Here is a 20,314-nt window from a genome sequence, read left to right as displayed (position 1 = left end):
TTGATTTCTCGCTTTCTGTCTCTGTCTCTCTCTGTCTTTCTGGTGAGCGCATGTGCCCTATGGCAAAAACCTCCAAAAAGAAAATTTTTTTTCTCTCAAAAATAAATGACAACATATGACCAAACTTAGCTCTTGAAAATATTAATATACTTGGTGTATATTAACTGAAAGCTTAAACATCACCAAACAAGCAATTACCCAATACGAAGATAAAAGATTTGGACAAAAAAGCAAATAAAGTCAAATTTGTTTCTCAGAAAGGTCACCCCTGCAGTAGAAAATGGGCTCAGAGTAGGCTAGGAGTTGGGAAGCTGCAGTCAGTTGAGATAAAATGGTAGTGAGGACTAGCAAGGCATCTGAAAGGGCTGAATAGACTCAAGAACTGTAGGAAATAGGACTTGGTTACTCAATGCTTTGTGCATACTATAATCTTTAATGTTACATATTTTTATTCTTTGAAAATATATACATATAAGTTGGGATACTATATCTTGTTTTATACAGTGCTTTAAAAGTGAACTACATAGTATGAAAATATCTCTTCATGTCAATAATGAGGATAAACACTCATTTCTAGCACCTTTTACAATAAAAGTGTCTTTGATTTACACCATGTGTAAATTTATGTTTAAGCTACTGAACTTGGAAAAAAAGAACTGAATTTTACTAGAGATAAAGCCAAAATAACCTATGTATTTAAAAAAAAGTCTGATATGGAGGCAGTAAAATTTCAGAGCAGTCATTTTTGTTACAGAAAAGACGAGACTTCTGTGAAGGTATTTTAGGGTTTCATAAAAGGTTTGATTTTTTATTTATTTGTCTAAAAACATTTTTAGTAATTAAAAATTAAACATTCATATTTGGGGACATTAAATACATTTTCTTTCTTTTTTAATTGTCAGAAGGTGTGTGTGATATTAGAGCAAAAGAGAAGAAGGGAGAAAGCATCTCCCAATGGGGCATAGTCACACTGTAATCCCTTCTCCTCCCTCTCTCCATCTTGTTAGGGTTTGGGGCATACATGCATACATACCCAGGGTGCTTTTCAAGCTACAGGGGCCTGGTATTCAAACCATGGTTGGCCATATGGGATTCAGCTGCCTTTAACCACTATGCTATGGGGCTGACTCATAAATATGAATTTTAACACATTAGATTTCTGATGCGTTATTTTATGTAGACAAGTAACTGACTTCAGAAATAAAACATCTGCTGACAGCACTGGCATATTTGAACTTACTATAAAATGTTTCAATATATAAGGTGGTAGCTCTACAATTTTTTGTTTGTGTGAATTCTATTTGTACAAGTCTAGTTCAAATAAAAGTGTGCAATTGAGTTTATTATACCAATCAACTGCACATATGACATCATAATTTAATATCAGGCAAGGCTTAGACAGACACGCGGTTACCACATAATAACTGGATAAGAAGTGATCTGTAACATTTCGTTTGCAAGAATCATACAGTTTATGGGACCAGCAAGTGGAGCGGTGGTTAAGGTGCTGGACACTCCCATATGGCTGACCACGGTTTAAGTCCCATACTTGGTGGCTGGACACCTCATTGTTTTTCTCTCTCTCTCTGTCTCTCTCTGGTCAAATTAAAATAAATGAATAAATAAATATATTAAAAAAATTATACAGTTTAAATTGCTAAGCAGTCTCTCCTCATACAGTTGACTTCAGAATTCTATATTCAATGTAAGCCTGCAGTTTTACCTACTTTTTTTTTTTTTAAAGAATTATTTTATTTAACTTTATTTATTTTAATTTGACCAGAGAGGGCCAGAGTGAGAGAGACACAGAGAGGGAAAGTGAGAAAATGCCAGGTCCGGGAAAGTGAGAAAGCATAGGGACTCAAACTGTGGTAAAAAATGTGGGAGTCCAGAGCCCTTAACCACCATGCCACCTGCAGCCACCCCCCCCTTTTTTTTAAGAGAAATTTTTGCTCTAAGGCACGTGTTCTTGCCAGAGAAAGAGGAAGAGAGAGAGAGAGAAAGTAAGACATTCTAAAGAGGGTGTTATATGACCAATTCCCTGAGACTCTGGAGAGGACCTATCCAGGGACAAAGTTTCTAAGAAAGCACTCTTGGAAATGTAGAGGGCAGAGTGATGGAAGCAGGACTGAGCACAAGGAGAAGTGGAACTGTGTTGCAGCAGAATCTTTTCAAGTTTTTGAATTCAGGTATGGGGCCAAGCCTTTGTACTCACCTATCTGTTAGTAACTACAAGTGGGCTACTCCCAGAGAGGAAGGTAGGCTTGGCTGAGTCAACAAATTTCCACGTAGCACCCAGCCAAGAGACGGGTTTGGCTGTGGGTTATTAGTGGTCACCACTCCTCTCTTAACTATGGAGTAACTGGAAGCACCACATAACATCCACCAGAGAGTCTAAAAATAGTAATCTCTAATTTAAAAATTATATTAGACATACAAAAGGTAGGTAAGTTACTTCCGGAAAAGAGGTAAAGGGGAATTTTCATATTTTGAAATGGTACTTTGTGTGTTTTTATCTCTTATAGTACAAATATGGCTAATTTCCTAAATGTGTAAGGAAACATTACAGAAATATCATAGGTGTTACTTTTAATATGTAAGATATAATTACATTTGTGGAATAAAATCTCATTACAGATTTACTTTTTCATGCAAAACTTCCTCAAAGACAAACTTTTTTTTTGGAGAGGTTTTCGCTATAGGGCGCGTGCGCTCACCAGACAGACAGAGAGGGACATAGAGACAGAAAGCGAGAAATCACCTCCCCAGGAAGGATGATCACGCCGCAATCCCTTCTCCTCCATTCTCCTCTCGGGATCTTGGGCACACAGGTACACGCGCCTGGCGTGAGTTTTAAGCCACCGGGTCCGGGAAGTGAACCCCGGTCGACTACGTGGGAGTCCAACGACATGGCCATTATGCTAACTGCTGGTCCCCAAAGACAAACTTTTTTTTTTTTCTTGGGAGAGGTTTTTGCTATAGGGCGCGTGCACTTGCCAGACAGACAGAAAGAGACATAGAGACAGAAAGCGAGAAATCACCCCCCAGGGGGGAAGGTCACGCCACAATCCCTTCTCCTCTCGGGATCTTGGGCACGCACGCACACGCGCCTGGCGTGAGTTTAAGCCACCGGGTCCGGGACGCGAACCGCGGTCGACTACGTTGGAGTCCAGCGACATAGCCATTACGCTAACTGCTGGTTCCCCCTCAAAGACAAACTTTTAATGAAAAAAAATATATAAGAAGTTTCTTACTTCATACTGTTATATATTTCCAGTTCTTTTTCTGAGAGCTCCTTTTTCAAGTTTCCCAAGTGAAATGGATTTGGAAGAGCAGACTTCTTTTTAGTGAGCTGAAAAACACCATTAAGTAGATTGATCAGTTTTCATCTAAGAAAGGAATCAAATAGTAAAAATAATTTAAAAATTCTTTTAGGGCCAGTGTGGTGGTTAAGGTGGCTATATCCCATATGGCTAATGGGGAAGTTTGAGTCCCAGACACAGTGGCTTGAAAAACACGACAGGAGTGTGTGCATGTGTGCCCAAAATCCCAACAAGAGGGAGACATAGAGAAGAGATTGCACATGTGGCCATTCTCCCCCTTCCCCACCCCACCGGGGGTGGGGGTGGGGGTGGGGGTGGTATTTTCTACTTCTCTTTCTCCAGCAAGTGCACATGCTCTATAGCAAAAAAGAAAAACTAGAGGAGAATGGAAGAGAAGGGATTGCAGCATGGCCATCCCCCTGGGGGGAGGGTGTGTGTGGTGATTTCTCGCTTTCTGTTTGTCTCTCTGTCTTTCTGGTGCACGCATGTGCCCTATACCAAAAAAACCTCTCCAAAAACAAACAAACAAACAAAAAAAAGCAAAACAAAACAAAAAACCACCACCATTTCAAATGCAAAATTATCTGCTTTTAAAAAAATTATCTTGCAATTGTAAAATAAGGACAGGAGAGACAGCTTAGCTCCTAGAATGTACACACACCTGAAGAAAGGTCCCACTTTCTTCTAAACCATCAGAGCCCTGAGATTCTCTTTGCTTCCGTACCACATCCAGTGCATTGTGGGGACTCAGGCCAACACTTTCTCCACCTTCACAACCATTGTCAGATCCTCCACTGCTTCGGGAAGGACTGGGCCTACGTGTCTTCAAAGAATAGTCACCAAAAAGGTTTCTTCTGCATGTTGGAGAGGTTGCTACTTTGGAAGTACCTTGTAGTTTGCTTAAGATAGGTGAAGTAGTAAAACTATCTGTTTTTTCACGTGATCCAACAAGGAACCAGTCAGCACAAGACAAACAGGGGCCTGGAGAAGATGCTAGCCATTCCTCTATGCGGGAATCTACTCCTTCCAGCTGGTGAAGAGTGGTTTTAACTTGATCCACATATATACAGTCTGGCCCAGGATTCCCAATAGCTTTTGATGCACAGCCTCCAGCTTCTAATAGTACACATAACATATAATGTCTCTGTAAAAAAATTAATATAGGTTTAGCTATCATGAAAATATTTACATATGTAATGCATGTATAAATTCATAAATGCTAAGGAGATATGTACATATGGTATAATCATATGATTTTCTTTTCTTTTTTTTTGGAGAGGTTTTTGCTATAGGGTGTGTGCGCATGCCAGAAAGACAGAGACAGAAAGCGAGAAAGTACCCCCCGTGGGGGGAGGCCATGTTGCAATTCCTGCTCCTCCATTCTCCTCTCGGGATCTTGGGCATGCACACACACGTGCCGGGCATGAGTTTAAGCCACTAGGTACGGGATTTGAACCACGGTCAACTACATGGGGGCCCAGCAACATAACCATTACGCCATTTGCTGAGCCCCGCTTTTTTTTTTTTTTTTTTAATGTCAGAGGATGTGTGTTTTCTCCAGAGAGCTAGAGAAAGCATCCCCAGTAGTCATGCATAGTCATACCACAGTCCTTTTCCTCCATTTCTCCATCCTGTCAGGATTTTGGGTGTGCACCCACGTACCCAGTGTTTGTCAAGACACTAGGGCTAAGATTCAAATCAAGGTTGGCCATGTGCACAGTGCATAACCAATGCACTATGTATGGGGCCAGCCCCACTGTATCTTGCCATATCATCAATTACTTCTCTTGGCACATGGAATTCCCAGAAGATAGCTTTTGAAAAGCCTCAATTATTGGAATTATTTTCATTTCAATTCTGTTCCTGAGTCTATATGTTTTTATATTTCTCTCTCTTTCCCAGAACAAGCCAAGAGTTAAAATTATTATATTGTCAGAAAATTCATGACATACTTTTTCTATACTAAAATATTTTTCTGGATCTTATTATTTCTCCATGAGTATTAAACAAATGCAAAAGACAGTGAATAAAGAAAAGCGCATGTAGGGCCAGCTGATGGCATGGTAGTTAAGGCAGCTGTATCCCACACAGCAAACTGCATGGTTCCAGTGCTAACTCTGGCTGCTGGGAAAACATGCTGGGCACATGTGCATGCGCGCTCAAAATCCCAAGAGAAGGAATGGAGAAGGGGTTGCAGTGTGACCAACCCCTTGGTGGTGGTCTCACATTCTCTTTCTCTCTGTCTCTCTCCAGCAACACACATGAACCCTTTAACAAATTTTTAAAAAGAGGGCATGTAACATTTTCTTGAAGACTGGTATTTGACATACTGATAAGTTCAAGTGAGCATCATGTTTGCTTAACTAATTAGACAGTGAGTAGATAGATTAAAAAAAAAATCCCCAAAAGAAAGTGAAGTTACTTACCAAACCAACAATTAGCAAAAAATATCTCCCTTCAGGTTCCTGAAAGACTTCAGCGTTTGAGTCTGCAGAAGGTTGGAGGTGATGTTGAGGAAACACTTCTCTCCATATTATCAGCTGACCAATTTTTTGTTTTGTTGCTAAAGGCAGCAAGCAATAGTGGCGACAGTATACAGCAATATCAATAAGATCGTCCTTAGGCAAATGGCTGCATATCAAATAACCCTTTAACCACAAAGAACAGAAGTCAACTAGTGATACAAAATAATAATTCCATAATATACAGCTGACCCTCGAACAACATGGGTTTAAACTGTGAGGGCCAACTTATACATGGACTTTTAAAAATAAATATAGTGGAGGGGACGAGCAGTTAGCGTAATGGCTATGTTGCTGGACTCCCACGTAGTCGACCACGGTTTGCGACCCGGACCCAGCGCCTTAAACTCAAGCCAGGCGCGTATGCATGCGTGCCCAAGATCCTGAGAGGAGAATGGAGGAGAAGGGATTGCGGGGTGGCCATGCCCTCTGCGGGGGTGATTTCTCGCTTTCTGTCTCTATGTCTCTGTCTGTCTGGCAAGCACAAACGCCCTATAGCGAAAACCTCTCCAAAAATAAATAAATAAATAAATACATTCATAAATAAAGTAGAAAATACAATACAATAATGAAGGGAGAGACTTATTTTTCACTGTGTACTCTTCTAGGTTGTTTGATTCTTTTATTAGATGTGTTTTGTATTATTGTGCTTAAAGTCCTTTTTTTTAAACAAAAAAAGATGTTTAAATTCATTTAATACTTCATTTGCTTTACATGAAAGTCAACTATTTAATGTTATAAGAGTCACTTAAAAGATGCTTGGTAATTAACTTCTGAAGATAAGATATAAAGCACACTACTGCAATAGGAAATCAAGAAAGTATTGCTCTTGTCTCTTATATACTTGGTTTTTGAGTACTGCTTCTCATTTATACATTTGCAAATGCTTTGGAATGCAATGAAACCATAAATATGCTATCTTCATCAATATGTAGGTATAAGTCTTACTTTAAGATCTAATGTTATATCTACATTCAGAATAAAAGTTCATTTTTCATGTTTGTAAAAGTTTGAGAAGATTTACTTTGTCTGTTTAAAACCGCACTTAAACATTTATAAGAATTTCAAACTTCAACTTACCTTGTAAAATAGAGAAGACCCCAAAATGGTATATAGCCTCCTCATGTCATAATAATCCTCAGACTGGGAAAAAATTCACAGCGTACATATTAATAAAAAAAGTCCTACTTAAGCTACCACATTAAATGAAAATTAATTTTTTAGTAACTAAACTTTTCCTAGTGCCTTTTTAAAAAATCAGTATACTATAGTATTAGGGTAGGGTGAAATACACATTTATGTTTATTTGACTGAAAGCAACCTTTTATTTGATTATTCCAAGACACAGTTGAGTACAGACATCTAAGGACAGAATATAAAACCTGTTACTTCTATGAGGGTGTTTTAACAATAAATCTGTTGGGGGCCGGCAGGTAGCATGGTGGTTAAGGGTGCTGGACTCCCATATGGCTGACTGTGATTTGAGTCCCGGACCTGGTGGACTGCTTTCTTGCTTTCTCTCCCTTTTCTCCACCCCCCCCTCCCCAATCTGGTCAAATTAAAATAAATAAATAAATGGGTGAATAAAGTTAAGTAAAATAATCCTTTAAAAAAACAAAAGAAAACAAATCTCTTGGGACCAGCAGATGGCATAATGGTTAAGTCGTTGGACTCCCATGAGTCCCAGACCTAACGGCTTAAAAACTCAGGCCGGGCACATGTATGTGCCAGTCCAAAATCTTGAGAGGAGACTGGAGGAGAGGGGATCATGATGTGGCCATCCTCCCGGGGGGTTATTTCTCATTCTCTGTCTCTCTGATGAGTACATGTACCCTATAGCAAAAATTTTTGTCTCAAAAAAATTTTTTTTAATCTGTTAAGGTAAAAACTTCTATTATTATACATCACCTGAAATATCTAATATTACCATTAGATGGCTATTTCTGAAAGCACAAATTGGTATAACCTACTTTTGGGCAACTGTAAAATATATGTACAAAACAAACTGAATACACATACCCTTTGAGTAACTAATTCCACATCTAGAAATCTACAAAAATACTCTAAGAAGAGAATCAAGGGCCAGCAGTTAGCATAATGGCTATGTCGCTGGACTCCCACATAGTCGACCGTGGTTCAAGTCCCGGACCCGGTGGCGTAAAACTCACGCCAGGTGCGTGTGCGTGTGTGCCCAAGATCCCGAGAGGAGAATGGAGAAGAGACTGTGGCATGGCCATCCCCACTGGGGGGTGATTTCTCGCTTTCTATCTCTCTGTCTCTGTCTGTCTGGCGAGCGCACGCGCCCTATAGCAAAAATCCTCAGGGAAAAAAAAAAAAGAGAATCAAGATTTTTTTATATAAGAAAGAATTATTTGTAGCATGGAAAAATTAGAGATAATGTGAAGTTCAGAAAAGGAGGAATGGTCCTAAATTAGGCATGTTATACTACAGAATATCATAATACTGTTGAAACGTAGTCACACCATATGAGCAGGCAGAAGAGGTTTTAGGATATATTGCTCCGCAAAGAATAAAAGCTGCAGAACCAAATACTATGATCTGATTTTTGTCAAGACTGCCCCCCAACTATAAAAATGTATATATAGAGAGATATATTATTTTGTGTGTGAAAATACATGTATACGAAAAAAGGTCTGGAGGAGGATACATTTCAAACCATAAAAGTTGTTACATTTGTGGGTAGAAGTGGAGGTGAGTGATAAGGGAAGACATTTATTAACCATGGTTATATCTTCACCTGATGTGCATGTATTACTTTCACAATTTAAAAAACACAGTGACGTCTAAGGAAAACTAAAAACTGGGAATGACCTAAATATCCCTCAGTCAGAGAATAGATAAACTGTGATACATCCATACAATGGCAGTACTACTCCACAATAAAAAGGGCTTAAGTGCTGTTAAGTGAAAGAAGTCAGACACAAAAATTACTACTGTATGATTCAATTTACATGATCTCCTAGAAAAGGTCGAATCATGTGGCCAGAATACAAGTTGTCAGGGATTGAGGGGAGGGAGAGAGGTTGACTATAAAGGGTACAAAAGAATTTACTAAATGTAAATTATCGTTTAATAATAATTTAAGAAGAAGACAAATAATAAAAGATTAAATCTTAAACATAATTTCACAAGGAGTTTAGAATAGACCCTTATTATTTTTTATTACGGTAAAATTCATTGTGAACTGTTCATTGTGAACCATGCATATAGATGTATAGGTGCCACCAAAACTGAGACAGAACAGTTCCACCAAAACTTCCCCCTCACAATTTTTTCCTGAAAAGTATTCCATTGCTTGGATACACTACAGTTTGTCTATTTGCCTGTGGATGGACATTTGAGTTATTTGAGTTGTTTTTGGTTATTCCAAATAAAGCTGCTGTGACTGTTTATATACAGGTTTTTGTATTACACATGCTTTCATTTCTCTTGGGTAAACAGGAAAAGAATGGTTGAATCAGGGAAGCAGCAGTTAGCGTAATGGCTATGTCACTGGACTCCCATGTAGTCGACCGCGGTTCGAGTCCCAGACCCGGTGGCTTAAAAAACTCATGCCGGGCGAGTGTGCGTGCATGCCCAGGATCCCAAGAGGAGAATGGAGGAAAACGGATTGCAGTGTGACCATTCCCCCTGGGGGGGTGATTTCTCGCTTTCTGTCTCTATGTCTCTGTCTGTCTGTCTGGCGAGCGCATGCGCCGAAAACCCCCCCCAAAAAAAAAAAAAAAAAAAAAAGAATGGTTGAATCATAGGGCAGGTGTACGTTTAGGTTAAGAAATTGCCAATCTGTTTTCCAAAGTAGTCATATTATTATATATTCTTAGTTTACCAATTTTTTTCTTTCATGGGTTGTGTTTTTAAAGTTTTATCTACGGAATCCCAATAGGGTACTTCCTTACTTTTTTTTTGTTGTTGTTTTTAGATTTTTTTTTCCTAAAAAACTTGTATGCTCATTAGAGGGAGACAGAGAGAGGGAAAGTGGGAAATCCTCCCCCAGGGCAGGGGGGGAGGTGGCCATACCGCAATCCGTTCTCCTCTATTCTCTCAGGATTTTGGACATGTATGCACACGTGGCTGGCCTGAGTTTTAAGCTGCTTGGTCCAGGACGCTAACCATGGTTGGCCATGTGGGAGTCCAGCACCTTAACCACCACACCACCACTGGCCCCCAATAGATATTTTTCTAATCATAGAAAATATTGTTAGTTCCACTGCTTAGTAAAATTACATTCTATTAGGCTAGCAGGTGGCATGGAGGTTAGGGTGTTGCATCCCTGGCTGTGTAGTTTGAGTCTTGGAGTTAGCAGGACTTGAGAATCACACTGGGTACATGTGTGCATGCCCAAACTCCTAAGAGAAAACTGGAAGAGAAAGGATTGCATTGTGGCCATTACCCTGGGGGTGGGAGGTTGAGGAAGGGGTGATTGTTCATTTTCTTTCTCTCCTTCTCTCTCTTTCTCAGGCTAGTGTACTCACCCTATAGCAAAAATCCCCCCCCCCAAAAATTATATTGTACAAAGAAAGAAATTAGATTTTTAAATTAATCTATTGGATAGAAGTTCCAAAAAATCTACATATCTTAATACTTTAGATTTAAACTGCTCCAAGTGATTACTATTCATCCAAACATTCTCCATCAGTGCAAAAGCATGACCTATGAAGAATTAACCATGCTTAAGTTATTCATTTTTCCTTCAAACAAAAATACTCTTCCATTTGCTCAGAGCCATTTTTGGTTAAGACTCAGCCATTTCTCTCCCCACTTTTAATCTTCTTAAGAATGATCCAACCCTTGCGGATTCTACTCTCCACTTCCCATTTACATTTTTTTTTTTTAAGAGAGATTTTTGCTATGGGGCATGTGCACTCGCTGGAGAGACAGAGACAGACAGACAGAATGAGAAATCACACCCTACGGGGGATGGACACGCCACAATCCATTCTCTTCCATTCTCCTCTCATGCACATGAGCCTGGCATGAGTTTTAAGCTGCTGGGTCCAGGCTCAAACCGCGGTCGACTATGTGGGAGCCCAGCAACATAACCATTACACCATCTGCTGATCACTCCTATTTACTTTTTTAAAAGAACTATTATTACTGAAGATTTTAGCATATACAAAAAGAGAACTGTATAATTAGTTCCTAAGTACCTATCAGCTTCAGCTTCAACTGTGACCAGTACATGGCTCATCTTGTTTCATCTGTAGCCCTCTCTCATTCCTCCTCTCACTGCTGAATTATTTCAAAATTAATCTCAGGTATTATGCCATTTCATCTGTAAATACTTCAGAAGAAATCTCTAGAACAGAAGAAATCTTAATATACAACCATGGTATTCCATGTTATGTTAATGGTATTAAATTAACACATCTAACGAAGTATTCTTATCTAATATCTAGTCATTAGTGTTTACATTTCCTTGAATGTCTTACAACTTATTTTAAAAATATTTATTTATTTAATTCCATTTGTATTATTATTTTCTTAATTTTACCAGAGAGAGACAGAGAAGAGAGAGAAAGGGAAAGTGAGAAAGCAAGCTGCAAGATCTGGGACTCAAACCGTAGTTGGCCATGTAGGAATCCAGTGCCTTTAACCACTGTGCCACCTGCCAGCCCCTATATTTATTTTCATCTATTATTTTTTTGAGAGAGATTTTTGGTATAGGGCACCTGTGCTCGCCAGAGAGACAGAAAGTGAGAAATCACCTGGGGGACACCCATGCCACAGTTCCTTCTCCTCTTTTCTCCTCTAGGGATCTTGGGCATGCATACACACTCATCCAGCATGAGGTTTAAGCCATTGGGTTTGGGTTTCAAACCATAGTCAACCAGGTGTGAGTCCAGCAATGTAACCACTACACCATCTGCTGGTCTCCTAATTTATTTTTTATTTAGGTTTTTGCCTCAGGGTTCATGTGCTTGCCTGAGAGAGAGAGAGAGAGAGAGAGAGAGAGAGAGAGAGAGAAACAGTGAGAAGGAAAGAGAAAGATCACCCCCCCCCCAGCAGGTCTGGGCAAGCCACAATCCCTTCTCCTCCATTCTCTTCCTGGGATTTTGGGCACATACACACACGCCAGAAAACTGTCAGGTCCAGGATTCTCACCATGATTGGCCATGTGAGAGTCTAGCACTTCAATCACTATGCCACCTGCAGACGTTTGCTTGGATCAGGATCTAAGAAAGGCCATATATATTGTACTTGGTTGATATGTTTAAGTCTTATACTAACATATTGACTCTCAATCTCTTTACTCTCTCTCCTCCTAACCTGTCCACCCTTTTCTAATTTATTGAAGAAACTATCCTAATGTTCCAAGTCTAGATTTTACTAATTACACTGCCCCCTTCTCCAAATGGGGTCATTTAGCATGTCCCTTTTAGATGGTATTTCCTGTAAATTGGTAAATAGTTAGATCTTGAGGCCCCTGTCAGGCATGTTTCATAAATAGTTTCTGTGTTTCCATCAGGAACCACATACGATCTGGCTGTCTTTGTTTTTATAATGTTAACAGCTACTTATAACCATTGCCTAGATCTCTTAATTCACCGAGGGATTGCAAAATGGTGATATCCCAATTCTGTAATTCTTTCTTAACATGTCAGATTACATACATAAAGAAAAACTCTCCCTCATCTTTATTTGGTAACCGTGACATAAGGTTCAGACAGGAAAGGCAGAATAAATGATCCTTCCTCATTTATCAATTTACACAAAAATAAGTTGGGTTCTTAGCACTCTCTAAAACTAACCAATAAGCTGCCTCCCCCCTTGCCCCTATCATTATGAACTCAAGGATTTAAACATACCTGATATGTTTTAACCTATTCTGGTAATTATCCTTGTAGATACTCAGTGGAAGTCTCTTCAAATTATATCTGACAACTTTAACCCCACTCTAATCTAATCATTTTTGAAAGCTTCCTTGATTTCCGATATAACTCTATGTCCCCAGGCTTATCTTGTATATTTTCAGTCCCAAATCTGAAATGAGCCTTTTCTCTGAGGAGTCCTGGATCCTTTTAGCAAGAAACATTGTTTATACTCAATGGCTTGAGTATAAGTAGTGCTTAATACTGCTGGAATGGTCGCTATTTCTAGGCCTTTTTATTGACAAAGTCGGGAAATACAATTTTTATAAGATTAAAAGCCATATGGAGGCCAACAGGCGGCATGGTCGTTGGGGCACCAGACTCCCACATGGCTGACTATGGTTCGAGTCCTGAACCTTGTGGCTTGCTTTCTTACTTTCCTACTCTCTCTCTCTGGTCAAATTGAAAAATAATAAATAAAATAAAATAGGGGCCAGCAGGTGGCAGAGTGGTTGGGATGCTGGACTTCCACATTGCTGACCACAGTTCGAGTGTAGAACCTGGTGGCTTGCTTTCTCACTTTCCCTTTCTCTCTCTCTCTGATCAAATTGAAATAATAATAACAAATAAAATAATTATTTAAAAAATAAATTTTAAAAAATACATAGATACTTCCAATTCAGATCTACAGGGTTTCTACCTAACTTTTATCAATATCAAATCTGTATTTCCTTTTCTTAGAAAAGAAATTAGAAATTGTTCTTAAGAACAATTAAGCATGTTTTATTCTCAGAATATACATGTGTAACAAACAAAAAATCTTAAGACAAGCAAAATAGATTCTGTCCATGTCAAAGCAGAGGCCTGATGTGTATTTCAAGATTATATGTCCACTTGGGAAATATTTAGAATAATGACTGATTTACAAAACAATTTAGCCTTGAGCCTTGCCTAAAATCCCCTCCACTTACCAGTTCTGCAAAATCTGCAGCCTCCAAGTCACTTAATGCCGTGTCTAATTCCATCTATGTTAAAAAAAAAAAGAGTAACATAAACATATAACTCATAGTTACTTCTTAGTAAATACTATATAAAGTGTTTAATAACTACAAACTGAGTATCTTTCTCCATTGTGTTCAATGTCTCAAAATGCAACATCTTATTTTTAAGCTTTATAGTTATTTAAACATTATTTAACATAAGAGCATTTTTAACTAAATCTCAATTATTACAAAATGTCTTGACTCTTATGTTCAATGCAAAACAATTCTAAGGTTAAAAGATTGCTTTCCAGTTTCGTGTTAAAAATTTTTTTTTTTAAACCACTAAATTTTTTAGAGAAAATGAAAATCAATCTTAAGGTAGCCAACCTATTTTGAGTTGTTTTTGTTTTTCCATTTCCTGTATACTTTTGAACAGTTGAATTCTTGGAAAATACTAACATTCTTCCCTGTCTCTCCTAGACACAATGTTTTATATAAAAAGGTTGTCAATCCTTATTCATAGATTAAAACATGAAGGCAAGTGCTCCCATGGACTCTGGCACAGTTTAACTACCCCACAGAGTTATTAGAAAAAAATCTCTTGTTTAGGATTTGGCTTTTGTTTCTATGGAAATTGCCTGAACTCTTTCACGTATTATCTTTGTTCCTCCCTGAAGCATTCAGAATTTAATGACAGAATAAATTTAGTATGTAGTTTAATCTGTAATGCATATATAGACATTAAAAACTATTTGAAATTGAAGTTTATACCATACATACTATTTGTGAAGAAGAATCCTTTCTAAAAATTGTTTAAAGGCCAAGGCACCCTCTGCAGGACTATGTTTCACAAACTGTGTCTTACTGGGATGACAAAAGCTTTTGAAACATTAGTCATGCCTTTCAATGCTTTTCACACAGTATGACTTATTACTCATTTGTAATCTACATTCTCTTACATCTAGCAAATACTTCATGTTCTCTTGTTTTTGGCTATAGTCTGTCTTATGAAAAACTATAGGACAAGGAAAAAATTGCCAACTGTGACTTACTTTTTTTGGAGAGGTTTTCGTTATAGGGCACGCACGCTCACCAGAAAGACAGAGAGAGACAGAGAGACAGAAAGCGAGAAATCACCCCCCACGGGGGATGGCCATGCCACAATCCCTTCTCCTCTATTCTCCTCTTGGGATCTTGGGCATGCATGCACACGCACCTGGCGTGAGTTTAAGTCACTGGATCCAGGATTTGAACTGCGGTCGACTACGTAGGAATCCAGTGACATAGCCATTATGCTAACTACTGGTCCCCCAACTGAGAAATTGTTTAATGAGTTGCTGTCTTTGCTACTGAGCTCTATGGACACATCGAAGATGACTATAACTGTTCCTTATATTTCTTAAGAGAAAAGGTTAAATACTTTTTTTTTGAGATTAAATACTTTTTTAATTAATTATTCCAATATGCCTTGGGAAAATACGACTGAAAAAAAAAAAACCTGACAAACAAAATAGGGAAATTGCAAACACCTGGGAAAGAAGACTGAAGTGAGACCTCATCATACATTAAACTTAGAACAAATACATTTTTTCCAAGTTAAATATAACTTTTTCCAGGCTCTGCCATGGTGATGCAGGCAGTAGGGGCACTGCTGTGTGATGCTAGAGACTAAGTGAGGAAAGTTCTAGGTTCACATCCCAGGTCTGCTTCAACATGCCAGACACCCATTCCTGTGATTCTGACTGGTTGCTGGGCTGAGAGTAGGATCATGAAATACAAAGAAATTTTTAAAAAGCCTATTTAAATTTGTCAGGCACAAGTTACCTCACACACATATATTTTTAAATATACATTTTTTTTCAGGTTTTTGCTAGAGGGTGCATGTACTTGCTAGAGAGAGACAGAGAGACAGAGAGAAGGAAAGTGAGAAATCAGCCCGCAGAGGGGATGGCCATGTTGCAATTTCTTCTCCATTCTTATCTCAGGATTTTGAAATGCATCTGGTGTGATTTTCAAGCCGCTGAGCTCAGGGCTTAACCTGTGGCTGATCTGTGGGAGTTCAGCACTGTTATTATCATGCCACCAGCCATCCTCATATTTTTAACTAGATTTCTTAAGGCACTGAATTCCTTAATATTTTCCAGTAGACAATATATGGTCAATAAATTCTACTTTTCTAATACAATAAGAAAAAGAAATCTTAAAGAGAAGAAGAAAGTATGTAAGTTCTTTGAATTGGCTGGTAATACAAAAACTTTGAGGACTTTGGTTTCTGGTTCTACATGCAAAGAGCTGGCAGTTGATACTCCATCCTAACAAATAAAAAGATACAGACTGAAAAACCAGTAACTCTTCTTGGATATGTAAAAGAGATGAGGACACAGAGCACATCACTGTACCCCAAGTTTGGGGAGACAGATGAATTCATGGATTTACAGCTTACCAGAACAGACCCATGAGTGGAAACTACTAAGGGAACCAGTGCCAGGATAGGAAAACTTGAACCATAATTCAGGTTTAATGTACAGATGAATTGCTAGAGAAGCTGTGTACAAGTCTGCAGGACCCCGTCTTTAGGGGACCTTACACTTCTGTCAATTTCATAATACCACAGGAGTTCAACCAGGTTGTCACAGTGTGTACTGGAGAAGATCCTCTTATGAGTCTGGTAGGGGGAGGGGGAGAAAGAGTCACTTCAAAAAACACCAGAACATTACATTCTTAACAAGTCCTGACTTAGGAGAAACCACTATTAACCTCAGCTTAATCTGCCTGGCTATCGTCAGAGCACCACTGACTTAAGAGAAGGGAAATACCCAACTCCAGTTCACTCCAGCCATCCTGACCCACCAAAGAGAGGAAAGAAAAACTCAGAAACCTTTGTAAAGTTCATAGTCCAGAAGCCTGTAGGCTCATTAAAAGACAAACCTGTTCACAGAATGCTTTTCCTCCCTCTACACCTTACCACCACAATACTGAAGGTCTGTGTACAGCAGTTCCTTGTACATAGTACATTATGACCAGCCATTAAGAAAAAATTACAAGGCATGCTAAAAGGCAAAACCCACAGTTTGAGGACACAAAGCAAGAATCATAACCAGTTATCGTAGGGATACTGGAAATATTAGACTGGGAATGTAAAACATCTGTGATTCAGTATCAAGCAAAAATAGATGGGTGATGTAAGTAGAGGGATGGAAAAGACTAAAGAGAAATGCTACAAACCATGTAACAGAAATGAAAAATGATTTTGATGGGCTTATTAGTAGTTTGGACATGGCTGAGGATATATCAGTAAAAATCTTTAAACTGAAAACCAAAGAGAACAAAGATTTTTTTAAAAAGAAAAGAATATCCAAGAACTTGGGACAAATATAAAAGGTGTAAGATATATATGCAAATTGGGAATACCAGAAGGAGATGAAAGAGAAAAAAAGAATAGAAGATACACTGAAACAATGACTGAGAATTTCCCCAAGTCAATGTCGGACATGAAACCATAGTATCAAGTAGTTTAGAAAAGGCCAAGCAGGAAAATGCTAAAAACAAAACAAAACAAAAACTCTAGATTGAGACATCTTATTTCAAACAATGTATCAAAGATAAAACATGCTGGAAATAGAAGAAAAATACTTCTTACCTATAGAGAAGCAAAGGCAAGAATTAAATGACTTCTCAGAAATCATGCAAATGAGACACGAGTGAAATATTTAAGCGTGACAGAAACTTTCATCAACCTACTAGGTCGTTGGGAAAGTCACGATGTATTTTCCTGTTTTTCTGGGCAAAATGGCGTCATGACTTCCCCAACAAACCATTCAAGTTCTGTACCCCAAGGAATTATTCTTCAAAAGTGAAGGAGAAATACAGATTTTCTGAGACCAACAAAAAATTGAGGGCATCTGTTGCCAGAAGACCTGCTTGCAGAAATTTTAGAAGTTCTTTGGAGAGAATGAAAATCATAAAGATAAGAAAGTCAGATCTATGCACTGGACAGTGGCATGGCAGTAATCCAACTGGGACCATATGGGAAGGTCCCGGGGTTGCATTCCAGGGCCTTTCTCTACACACTGGGCACTTATATGCCTGTAATCTGGGCTGGCTGAGACTGGAAGTAGATGGGAGTGTAGGGACCTTAACAGAAGTGCTTCTCTCTCTCTCAGAAGAGATAAATAGATAAAACTTAAAAAAAAAAAAAAAAAGGAGGGGCCAGCAAATGGTGTAATGATTACATCACTGGACTCTACAAAGTCAACTGTGGTTCGAGTCCTGAACCCGGCAGCTTAAAACTCATGCCAGGTGCATGTGCATGCATTCCCAAAGTCCGAGAGAAGAATGGGGTCTCCTCTATTTTTCTCTGTCTCTCTGGTGAACACACATGCCCTATAGCAAACATCTCTTTCCAAAAAATAGGAAAAAAGATCTCTCTAAAGAAAGGGAGGGATAAAAGGAAGAAAGAGTATTAAAGAAGGGATAAGTGGGGCCAGCTGGTGGTATGGTAGTTAAGGGGGCTGGATCCCACATGGCCAATTGATTGCATGGTTCATAGGCCCTGGACCCAGTGACTTGAAAAACATGCCAAGCATGTGTGTGTGTGTCCCCAAAATTCTGAAAGGAGAAATGGAGAAGGGACTGCAGCATGACCATCCTCCAAGAGGCGGGAGGGGCTCCTCAGTTCCCTTCTTCCTCCAGCCAGCACATAAGCCATCTAGCAAAAAATTAAAAAAAATTTTTTTTTTTTTGTCTAAGTTTATTGCACTGGAACTCCTGCCTCTTTTAATTCTTACCCATAATCCTAAAAATAACAAAAAGCCTAAGAAAAGGAAGATAGAGGATTATAATCAAGCAAGTTATCATGGTTCTTATTTCTGATACCTAAGATTACCTTGACTTCCCGTGGAAGTGTGAGCCACCGAACTCCAGGAAGACTGTCTAGAAGTACTGCACTGGAAGCATCATACTGCTGGGCACTGGCATTGGCATGCAGTGTGGCAGGCTGAAGTGCTCTTTGGAAGAACAAGTTAAAAAAATGATCCAAACGAGGAACATTCTCAACCTGGCAAAAGGCGCTGAAGAAACGAGAGCCTGAGTTACAACAACACATGGAAATGGTGGTCATTTTTCATGTGCTCCTAGGGGGCCGGATCTTTTCCAATTACATGGGCTCTCTTCCTTGCTCCTTTTTCTTAATAAGAATCATTACTACATTGTTACTGATGGAATATGTTAAGAAAGTCACTCTGTCCATAGGTTTTACCCTGAAACGTACTCTCAAATATACTGAGAAGGTGGTACTTTAGAAAAACCACAGGGATAACACCAATAGCTTGTCTACAAACGAAATGTCTGAAGTACTTTTCTTTGTAAAACATGAAAGTTGCTTTTTTCCTTTTAGCATCTCAGCTATTTACAGCTCTTGATAGCTTTCATGCAACATAATAAAGTTTGAACTCTGAATAGAACGGATCTGGCTTTCAATCTTATTACTACTCTTAGTAGTTAGCTGTCACAGGCAGATCACCTAACCTCTCTCTGCTTTCCAACTATAAAAATGGGGTTAATACACTCTAACTCACATGCAAAGTACCTAGTGTTTATTACTACTGGTACATAGTAAGTGTGTAATAATAAGTTATTTTCTCTCCTGTCCACCACATACCTGTTGCAGAACTGAGAGAAAAAATAACTATTTGGTTCAAACCAAGTAAAAGTAATAAAGCATTGCCTTCAACTGCTGACTGAAGTAGGTCACCAGATGATACAGTAACTGGTACACACATTATTAACATATCAAAGTAAACTACTTACAAAAATCCCTCCAGGAGAAAAATCTATTTTCTACTAATAATTTTGCATGCTCAAATATTGAACAGTTCCCCCAGCTTTCCTCTTTCAAAACAAAAAAGATTCATTACATTATAGTGTAAGAGTTTAAAAAAGCAAGAAGCAGAAATATATACCTAATATGAGCTCATTTGAGTAAAAAAAAAGTATATTAATATTGTATAGAAAATACATGGAAGGGTACACATGAAACTAGTTAATAACTTCTCTACAGTGTATCTTTTTTTAAATAAGAATAGTGCATATCTTTTAAAGTTTTATTTTTAATGGACATATAATGGTACTTACTCAAAAGGTACAGTGTGATGTTCTTATACACGTATACATTATGTAATGATCAAATCAGAGTAGTTAGCATATCTATCACCTCAAACTTATATTATTTCCTTGTGTTGGGAATGTTCAAATTCTTTTCTTCTAACTATTTGGAAATGTACAGTAAATCGTTTTTTTTGCACAAGAATTTTTTGAGAAAGTATCATATTTTAGGATAGTAAATTTGAAGATGGTCTTATAAGCCAAGAACACCACAAAAACTTACTTAAAAATCTTACTCTTTTTGTATATGTTAAAAAGATACAAAAAGAGGGAACCAGCAGTTAGCGTAATGGCTATGTCGCTGGACTCCCACGTAGTCAACCACGGTTCGTGTCCCGGACCCGGTGGCTTAAAACTCACGCCGGGCGTGTGTGCGTGCGTGCCCAAGATCCCGGGAGGAGAATGGAGGAGAAGGGATTGCGGCGTGACCATCCCCCCTGGGGGGTGATTTCTCGCTTTCTGTCTCTATGTCTCTCTCTGTCTGTCTGGCGAGC

General features: G+C 38.6%; 1 protein-coding gene across 1 annotated transcript in view; it reads right to left on the bottom strand.

The window, feature by feature from the left end:
• INTU (inturned planar cell polarity protein) overlaps positions 1 to 20,314 on the bottom strand; it is a 70,631-nt gene that overhangs the window by 7,264 nt on the left and 43,053 nt on the right. Inside the window, exons 8-13 of the mRNA XM_006153140.3 lie at positions 18,544 to 18,727; positions 13,647 to 13,700; positions 6,926 to 6,988; positions 5,750 to 5,971; positions 3,985 to 4,467; positions 3,255 to 3,352 (exon numbers count right to left, since the gene is read on the bottom strand). Coding sequence (XP_006153202.1) covers positions 3,255 to 3,352; positions 3,985 to 4,467; positions 5,750 to 5,971; positions 6,926 to 6,988; positions 13,647 to 13,700; positions 18,544 to 18,727 — 1,104 coding nt within the window. The remainder of the gene's footprint in view (positions 1 to 3,254; positions 3,353 to 3,984; positions 4,468 to 5,749; positions 5,972 to 6,925; positions 6,989 to 13,646; positions 13,701 to 18,543; positions 18,728 to 20,314) is intronic.

The sequence above is a fragment of the Tupaia chinensis genome, unplaced genomic scaffold (genome assembly GCF_000334495.1).
Source record: "Tupaia chinensis unplaced genomic scaffold, TupChi_1.0 Scaffold000362_1, whole genome shotgun sequence".
Taxonomy (NCBI): Eukaryota; Metazoa; Chordata; class Mammalia; order Scandentia; family Tupaiidae; genus Tupaia; species Tupaia belangeri.
Note: the sequence above shows the minus strand (reverse complement) of the source record. Positions and strands in the feature narration are given on the sequence as shown.